This window comes from Frankliniella occidentalis, unplaced genomic scaffold, assembly GCF_000697945.3.
Source record: "Frankliniella occidentalis isolate FOCC.00 unplaced genomic scaffold, Focc_3.1 Scaffold63, whole genome shotgun sequence".
NCBI lineage: Eukaryota > Metazoa > Arthropoda > Insecta > Thysanoptera > Thripidae > Frankliniella > Frankliniella occidentalis.
The window spans coordinates 470,137-478,526 of NW_026267193.1; the positions used below are offsets into that span (position 1 = coordinate 470,137).

General features: G+C 37.2%; 2 protein-coding genes across 3 annotated transcripts; both read left to right on the forward strand.

Annotated features, from left to right (window-relative positions):
* Positions 1 to 474: 474 nt before the first annotated feature.
* LOC113211452 (peptide chain release factor 1-like, mitochondrial) lies at positions 475 to 2,886 on the forward strand. Its single transcript, XM_026429815.2, has 8 exons — positions 475 to 641; positions 734 to 1,135; positions 1,216 to 1,289; positions 1,380 to 1,566; positions 1,642 to 1,805; positions 2,107 to 2,224; positions 2,310 to 2,446; positions 2,527 to 2,886. The coding sequence occupies exons 2-8, from the start codon at positions 793 to 795 to the stop codon at positions 2,743 to 2,745; spliced, it is 1,242 nt and encodes a 413-aa protein (XP_026285600.1). The 5' UTR covers positions 475 to 641; positions 734 to 792; the 3' UTR covers positions 2,746 to 2,886.
* Positions 2,887 to 3,449: 563 nt separating this feature from the next.
* On the forward strand, positions 3,450 to 8,359 carry LOC113211461 (meckelin). Of its 2 annotated transcripts, XM_026429829.2 has the most exons (16): positions 3,451 to 3,880; positions 3,986 to 4,189; positions 4,273 to 4,574; positions 4,657 to 4,881; positions 4,962 to 5,255; positions 5,337 to 5,491; positions 5,585 to 5,747; positions 5,825 to 6,109; positions 6,178 to 6,435; positions 6,516 to 6,656; positions 6,733 to 6,866; positions 6,957 to 7,140; positions 7,227 to 7,352; positions 7,569 to 7,671; positions 7,752 to 7,894; positions 7,965 to 8,359. In XM_026429829.2, exons 1-16 carry the CDS (start codon positions 3,697 to 3,699, stop codon positions 8,043 to 8,045), a joined length of 2,982 nt encoding a protein of 993 aa, XP_026285614.1. In that variant the 5' UTR covers positions 3,451 to 3,696; the 3' UTR covers positions 8,046 to 8,359. The 2 variants fall into 2 exon arrangements, 1 of the variants encoding a protein (XP_026285614.1); XR_008011212.1 differs by lacking the exons at positions 7,752 to 7,894; positions 7,965 to 8,359 and having other exon boundaries at positions 3,450 to 3,880; positions 7,227 to 7,456.
* Positions 8,360 to 8,390: the final 31 nt, after the last annotated feature.

An 8,390-nucleotide genomic window follows, 5' to 3' on the forward strand; every position in this document is an offset into this window, starting at 1 on the left:
AGACCACTAGAGTTCTATGTGACTTGAAGTATTTTGTTCAAAAGCTTGTATAGCATATCTTTTTCACAATCTCCAGACCACTAGAGTTCTATGTGGCTTGAACTATTTCGTTCAAAAGCTTGAGAAAAGGCGTCAAGAGAAAAGCTTGAGAACTTGAGCCTTTTCTCAAGCTTGAGAAGCTTTGAGAAGCATGTGGTTTTTGTACCGGTTTTGAAAAGGTTGGGAAAGCCCCGGGCTGCGCGTGCGCACTGCAAGCAGGTTGAACCGGATGCGAATACACTGTCGCCAACGTAAAAGTTAAGTGGAAACGAGGTAAAGGGAATACTTGTATGTTGCGAGAAAAGAGGTAACTTTGAAAGTGGGTACATTTTTTAAAAATAATGTACGTACATTATTACCACACAATCAGAGGGAGACTTCTTCTTACCACACAATCAATTTAACTTTATTGTTATGTGTATGTGAGAAAATCGCCTCAGTATGAAAAATTACACAAAGCACAATATAACCCAAACTTTCCTAGCAGACAGCAGTTTGAAAGTTTTGATGGGAAGTTATTATTTTAAGTTTCGCATCTGCTTATATTCTGACAATTGTTCTGAAATACTATAGAGCTAAAACTAAAAAACTCGAAATTTCCGGTAAGCAGTCTTATGATTGCCATTCTCCCTATTACTCGGCTTAAGGAACATAAGAGGAAGGTGCTTCAATTCAGGTTGCTTTCATCTTGCAGGGGGTTGAAAATTTTGCACTTTAGTTACTTCTCTCTTAGTTTGGAAAATAATTTTTGCAATGTTGAGTGGGATAGTACTAAAAAAACCACCCCTCAATATAATCGGTCTGTTCTTCCGACCTATCCATGTTAATTCATTTTACCACAAAAAACGAAGAATATTAACTCAACAACTGTTATCACGAAGTGTATTTCCATTACAACCATCTGCCTTTTTTAATGAGCATAAAAGAGTAATGGTCAATATTGATGAAGCCCCAATAAAGAAATATATATCGGAATTTCTTACAAATGATGATAGAAGTTCTGAGAATGCAGTTAAGAAGCTCAAAGTCGAAGACCTTATGAAGCAGCGAGAACAAGTGATAGCAAATATTAGCTCTTTGAATGATCTCAAACAAGGTCAGATAAGCTCACATTATGACTTTCAAGATCAATTCTGGTATTAAAATAATTTAAAAAAATGATTTTTGTTTTGTTAGATAAAGAAATGAAGGAACTGGCAGAGGAGGAGCTGTTATCATCTCAAACGGAACTCAGTGGTCTAGACAATGAGGTAACAAAATAAAAGATAATGAGATAACAAACAAAATAAATTCTACTTAGTGTTTTATGTGTTTTTGAATAATTTCTGCTTTTTATCTAGATAATTAAGTTGTTAGTTCCCCGTAATGCACATGAAAATTATTCTGATATTGCTGTGGAAATTTCATCTGGAGCAGGAGGGCAAGAGGCTATGCTGTTTGCTAATGAGCTTTTGGAACTCTATCAAAACTATGCAAATTTTCGAAGTTGGAACTTTTTACTTGAATCCGTCGATTCATCAGATTTAGGTACTTTATTCATTTTAAAAGAATTTGATCAAAAGTTGACAAACAGCTCTTTCATTTGTTGTGTGTTTTCATTAGGAGGAATACGCAGTGCATCATTCTTCATCAGTGGTTCTGGTGCTTTTAACTACTTTCAAAATGAAATAGGGGTGCACAGAGTTCAAAGAGTTCCAGTCACATCACCCAAAGGAATAATTCATACCAGCACAGCCGCTGTTCTTGTTATGCCTCAACCAACTGAGGTAAGCTTTAATAAGAAAAAGGGGCATGAGTCATTAATCTTACCATAGACAAGCTGACCCAGCAGCTAAAAACAACCTGGCAACGGTGTAAAGTTTCCTGCTAGAATGGCCATACACCCGAATAGAGCATAAAAGTAAACATAATTTTACTTCTTATAAAGATTTTTCACTATTTAAATTCAAGTCAGATTCCTTAGTTTGAGTTTTAAATGGTAGGGGATACGGCGTTGTCTTGTTGACCTCAGTGGCTGGGTCAGATCGTCTATTTATATGGTGGCATTTTTTTTTATCTCTGTTGTAGGTGGACATTCAAATATCAGAGAAAGACCTTATAATTGAAACAATGAAAGCTTCTGGTCCAGGTGGCCAGCATGTCAACAAAACAGAGACTGCTGTCCGTGTAAAACATGTGCCATCAGGTTTGAATTTTTAATAAAGTATTAAAGATGCAACTCATTAAAATTAAGTGCTAATATGTCTTTTGTATTTGGTTTACATTAATAGGTATGGTGACAGAGTGCCAGGAGGGTAAGAGTCAATACCGTAACAAAGAAATTGCTATCATGAAAATAAGAACAAAATTGTATGATATGGAAATACAAAAGCAAAGTAGCGAACTCAGTGCTACTAGACAACTTCAGGTAATAATTGAATGCTTTCTAAATTTTTTCCATTGTATAATTTAGTTAGATTTCTTAGCACATTTTCCTTTCCAATGCAGATTGGCAATCGCGAGCGATCAGCAAAAATAAGAACTTACAATATTCCTCAAAATCGTATCACTGATCATCGCGGACAAGTCACTGCTCACAATGTCAAAGAGTTTATGATGGGAAGAGAGGCTTTTCACAACTTTCTAGAGAAGCTAAATGAACACATAGACATACAAACAATTTCTCTATTTGTTGATAATGTTCGTCATGCATTCAGAGAGAGATGATGTTAATCATAATAAATATTTCATGAAAAAAAAAAAAGGCTTTGTGAATTAATTTAGACTGATCTTGGTGATGTGAAAAGGGAGTGACCATATTATGTATTACGTGGAAGATAGAAATACAAAATTATTATTTTAATGACATATATGCTTTTTGATCCTTTGGTATGCTGTCATTATGTTTTTGTTAGGGTTGCAACACCGAAGCCATGCTATTGCTGCGCTAGGATCTAAGGATCTGTGGGGTTTATTTTGTTCCAGCTGGAGACTTCAGGAGACTTTGAGTGTGTCCGAATTCAGCCACCGACCGAGCACCGACCGGTCGGTCGTCGAGCGGTCGGTGGCCGGGCCGTGGCGAGCTACTCGCTCCAAGCAGCTATGCCACCCTGTCCACATTGGGTTAACCGCGAACCGCGAAATCCTTTCGCGGGGGATGATCGTAGGGCGCGGGTCTTACGCGGGGGATCGTCGCGGGTCCTCCGCGGGTCCTCCGCGGGGGTAGTCGCGATCCGCAACCATCCCCAGCGAAAGGACTTCGTGGTTCGCGGTTGGCATAGCTGCTTGGAGCGGCTCGCGACCGGCCGCTCGACGACCGACCGCTCGACCACCGACCGGTCGGTGCTCGGTCGGTGGCTGAATTCGGACACACTCTTTACTTCCAGGTGTTTGTGTTTGTAGGTGTTCAGGGTAGTTTCGGAGGGGGGGGGGGGGGGAAGTGGCGCGGAACGTGATGCTGCCAACATTGCAGGAGTGCCTTACCCAGCCTTTGTCGCATTAAAAATGCGGAAACAAAAAAAGGACAGACGAATAGTATGTAATATTTATATATCACCAATGTGTTAGCTTAACAATATGTCAATAGTTAATAGTCTCGCCAACGAAAGGTAAGGGTAGTGCGTTGACCGTTGCCTACACTTGTAAACATTCTGCTTTGAATAATGTCGGAATTCCACAATGGTTGACTTTCCCGCACTTGGACTTTTTGTGGCGGTTTTACTTAATTTTCAGCAGGTTGATACGGCCGGGGAAGTTTTGTCGCGACAAGACGCAGGGAAATGTAAGCGGAACGAGGTATTCAACACCATTTCACTACAATGCATTCCCTGCGAAGAACAGCATGGACTGGCATCTGTAGATGGTATGTTTGTTGGTTTTCACTCCCTTCTTACTTTACTGTCCCAACAAAATTTTGCAATTAAATTTTCAAATATTTTATAGAAATTATTCTTTACACTATGAACAGGTGCTTCCTGTGTGTGCGCACCACACTACAAGATGGTGAAGTGGGATGGTGCTGGGACACCTGTTTGTGAGAGGTGTGCTGAAAATCACATTGTGACACTGGATGGATTGGACTGTGTTCCATGTAATTTTACCAACCTTCAAATAAATAATAATTATAATGAGTCAAAGATATGTTCACCATGTTCTGCATCAGAAATAAGAGGTATTCATGATCTTTATAAATGCTCTCAAGGACTACATTGAAAAAACTGGGTCCCTAACGATGTGTTTATTTTTCTTCCCTAGTTGAACGAAGCTTAAATGGTACTTTAAATTCATTTGCTTATTGCCTTCAGTGTGCTCCTAATTTTATTCCATCACCGGACAAAACTGAATGCACAAGATGCCCAATTATTCCTTCGTTCGAAAACTGTACGTGCCCACTTATCTCCCATGAATTAGTAAACAAAATCTACTGCATTCCAAGGACATATCTCCTTGACTTTCCTGATGACAGATCAACTTATACAGTTGAATACTCTTCAGGAGTGAAAGTTGATTCCACTTTTCTGAGAAACAACCTTCGCCTTGCTGCTTATCAGTGTAAAGTATGTTCTGTGTGGTTTCATTAAATTTTTTTTAATCAGGTTAATTTTCTATAAATAAGCTTATCATTAACGATAATTTCAGTTGAAAAATCATTCTGCTTGCCAAGCTGTGGCTAATATGTGTGTAATGGTAATGTTTCGTGATGGCTATCGTGGTAGTCCATGTAATTTTTTCCGTGATGCCAAGCACATTCCAACATCTGAAGCAGGCCATTTACCGTGGATCTTTTATGGTGATGGTGATGCCCAAACAGTACTTTCAAAGAAGAAAATAATGTCTACGTACAGCCTTGACAGCTCTTCCAAGGTATAATTATTTGGTAATTGTAAGTCAATTTCTAAAGTTAGATAACCCTTATTATTATTATTTAAATTTCCTCTTCTCAGAACAATATAGTTAACTTGACTGCAGCAAAATTTGCACCTACCGGCCAACTCCTAGGACTTGCTCCGGCCACATTGGATTTATTGAGCTTATGCTCAGGATCGTGGGGGCCTATTAGATTTGGTGCTCATTTTAAACAAGATTGTGTTGTGCCTGCAAACATGATATTCTCTGTTGGACAGGCTGCCACATTTTATGAGTTATATTTGCAGTATTGGGATAAAGGTGAATCGGTTTTGTATGCATTACCTGTGTTGGTTTTAAATTTGAAGGATGGTACCCGCTATCCCAATAAGGTAACTTCTTTCATCTATTTACTTCAAAATAAGACCTTCAACATGTGGTTACCTCATTTTCAATTTTCCTTAACCTTGTAGGAAGCTGATAAGTTAGGATGGCAACTTGTAAGGCGCTTCTTTCTTTCTGAAGCAGTGAGTGGTCTTAGAAATAAACCAGATTCTGAGGGTAATCCAGATATTGAGGAGACAAAAATTCCTGTTGTGTTACAATATGCTAAATCATTAAGTCTAAGGTGAGAAATGAATCTTATCCATGATTTGCTTTACTCACAGCTATCTAGATATTACCTTCTTTTAATATAATCAAAACAAATTTTTTACTGCAGGATTAAAGTTCAAAGTGGAATTGATATAGGTAAAGTTTATCCCCCCCTTTTAATTATTGAGTATGCAGAACTTTCTGGTGAACAGTTGAAAAATAATGTGATGGTTCCTCTTCATGTCGATATCAGTTTTGAATCTGAAAATAAATTGGCTCATGCTATTGAGGTACTGATAATTCTTTTTGATCAGGCTTTTTTTCTTTCATTACCCTACCTATCTAATCACAGATTATTTCTTTTCAGGTATCAATTATTGTCTTATCAGTTGTATCTATTGTCTGGGCTGGTATTCAGACGCTTTCATACTCCCGTAGAGCAGGAAAAGTTGGTGTTGATCATGCCTCATTGTTTCGCCTAGTTTTACTGGCATGTGGACGGTTGTCGGATTCATTTTTTGTTACTGTTGCTGGGGCAGCAACTCATACATTTCTATTTTACAAAGGCCAATCTGTCCCACACATGCTTCTGCCAGGTCCATATGAAGAATACCTTATTAGCACATATGTTATAGTAGCTTTTTCATTAAAGGTAACAGGTCTTGATATCATCATTTTACCACTTGTAAATTATCCACTACACATAATTTCTCTTTTTAGTTTGTTGAAGTGGCTTGTATGATATGGCATCAAATTTCCATTGATATATTTCTCATGGATTGGGAACGACCTAGAGCAAGTGGAAATCTTCCTCGACCTCAAGTAAATGGATCTTCTTCACTTCATAATACTGTACCAGAGTCTCACAAAGTGTCTATTTGGAGAACGTACTTTGTGGCCAATGAGTGGAATGAAATCCAAACTGTTCGCAAAACAAGTCTCTCTCTACAATTGCTTGTTGTAATGTTGTGTCTCAAGGTCCTGGTTTCTTATTGTAACAATAAAATGCATACATGTCTCCATCCAAACATTACCAAAATTTCTGAATTTGACTGCAGGTTTTTGGATGGGAAAAATGGACTTTGGCAGTACCAGACAGCAGTTTTCTGTCTCCTGGTTTCACAGGACTTTCACCCTCAAATCTTATATGTCGGTTTGCTTTAGCAATTCTGGTATACTTAGGTGTATATGTCTTGCAGGTACACTTCTTGTTTTCTTTTGTTTTCTATTGTGAAATTAATTACCTAGAAAAAGACTGATTTGATGAATTTACAGTGGCTCTTCCTAGTTGGATTATATGAAAGATTTTTTAAAAATTTTATCCAAGACTTTGTAGATGTATGTTCTATGGCAAATGTCAGCGTTTTTATATTAGCCCTTGAGAATTTTGGTTATTATGTGCATGGGAGGTGTGTACTTATCAGTCTTTCATTGAACCTGAATTGCAGAAACGATCTGTACTTTAAATTATTATTATTTCTGTTGTCTTTTTTTATTAGATCTGTTCATGGATTTGCCGACACTGACATGCAAACCATGCTTGGGCAGCTGCAACGAGAGGAGGATGATTTAGTTGGTCACAGGGGCCTCCTACCATCTACTGAGCAACAAACCTTCCAAATGATGATACCTTCCCAATTGAGAGCCTGTTATCGAAAAGTCATGGCTCCTCTTACATTGTCTGTAAGTTTGTTGTCAGATGCATAATATATTGTGCACTCTTATAGAAACAATTGTGCAAGTTTTATAAAACTACCTGTTTCTTGTAGATTGCTCCATCTTCAAAAAGACTCTCAAGTATTACTGCTCAGCGAAAGCCCTTGGGTACAACTGTTGACAGGAGTGTACAAGCATACCACAGTATGAATAAACTACTTGCTGCGTTTTTGGAGCATGTATGTATACAAAAATGAAAACATTGAGTGCAATTTGACAACTTTCTGGTCAAACTCCTTTGATAAGTCATACATTGAGGATGACAACGCTCCTCACTTAATGCGTTTAAGTAGTCAAATTTATATGTGTAATATTTATAAAATAACAATTAATTTGGAAATAGTTTCTCCTACTTTTTCCATAAAACTTTTATTAACTGAATCCAAATTTTACAGGCTCTGAAAGACCTTGATTATGAAGTGCGATCCAAACTTTTTTTAGAGTCAGTTCTTGATATGGAATTTGCGCAAACTCAGGATAAAGGAGTGTTGTACATAGGTAAGTTACACTATTTATGGAATTTCAATATATTTCCTCCCTTTTTTCCTAATGTGATTTGTCATTTTGTGTTACTCTAGATAACGGCCATTCATTTGATGCTGTTCTCTTTTATGGAAACGAGTGGACACTACTCACATTTGATCTCATGTTATTCACATTCATTGATCTCATGTGCAATAATTATTTGTTAGCTGCCATCATTACTGGTCTTGTCGCCGAGGTACACTGCTGCTCAACCATTTGCAGTTTAATCATAAGTTTGAGAGGTGCTAAAATTGTTTACTTTTCAGGCTCTTGTATTTACAAGAAAAGTTGGAGGAAGGAAAAACTTAGCCAAGAAAACTCTTATTGATGAAAGGTTCCTCATTTAAGACCAAAAACTACAATTATGTACAATTGTGTGAACTTATTTTGATATTTTTTTAACGGTTTGTATCTAGTTTAAGTGTTTTGTGTGGGAATGAAATATGAAAAGGATAAACAAAGAGGTTCATAATCAAAAATTCAGTCATATATTTTGATTCAATAGCCATGAATACTACAAGACTTTGCATTTGTCATTTTTGTGCATACTTGAAAAATAAGGAAGTCATATATGTACCTTTGGAATGTATACTATTTACAAATTTACAACATTATAAAATAAATCTGGGAAAATATTATACCTTTTGTACAGGTTTGCTAAGCTGTATTTTTAATTTTTTGAGTCCCTTTTT

Bases quoted from the DNA above. Each gene is read 5' to 3' on its own strand.
- LOC113211461 (XM_026429829.2), top strand. From the start codon at position 3,697: ATGGTTGACTTTCCCGCACTTGGACTTTTTGTGGCGGTTTTACTTAAT. The intron at 3,881-3,985 runs GTATGTTTGTTG...CACTATGAACAG, and splicing joins TGGACTGGCATCTGTAGATG to GTGCTTCCTGTGTGTGCGCA. The intron at 5,748-5,824 runs GTACTGATAATT...ATTTCTTTTCAG, and splicing joins AATTGGCTCATGCTATTGAG to GTATCAATTATTGTCTTATC.
- LOC113211452 (XM_026429815.2), top strand. From the start codon at position 793: ATGTTGAGTGGGATAGTACTAAAAAAACCACCCCTCAATATAATCGGT. The intron at 1,136-1,215 runs GTCAGATAAGCT...TTGTTTTGTTAG, and splicing joins TTTGAATGATCTCAAACAAG to ATAAAGAAATGAAGGAACTG. The intron at 1,806-2,106 runs GTAAGCTTTAAT...TCTCTGTTGTAG, and splicing joins TTATGCCTCAACCAACTGAG to GTGGACATTCAAATATCAGA.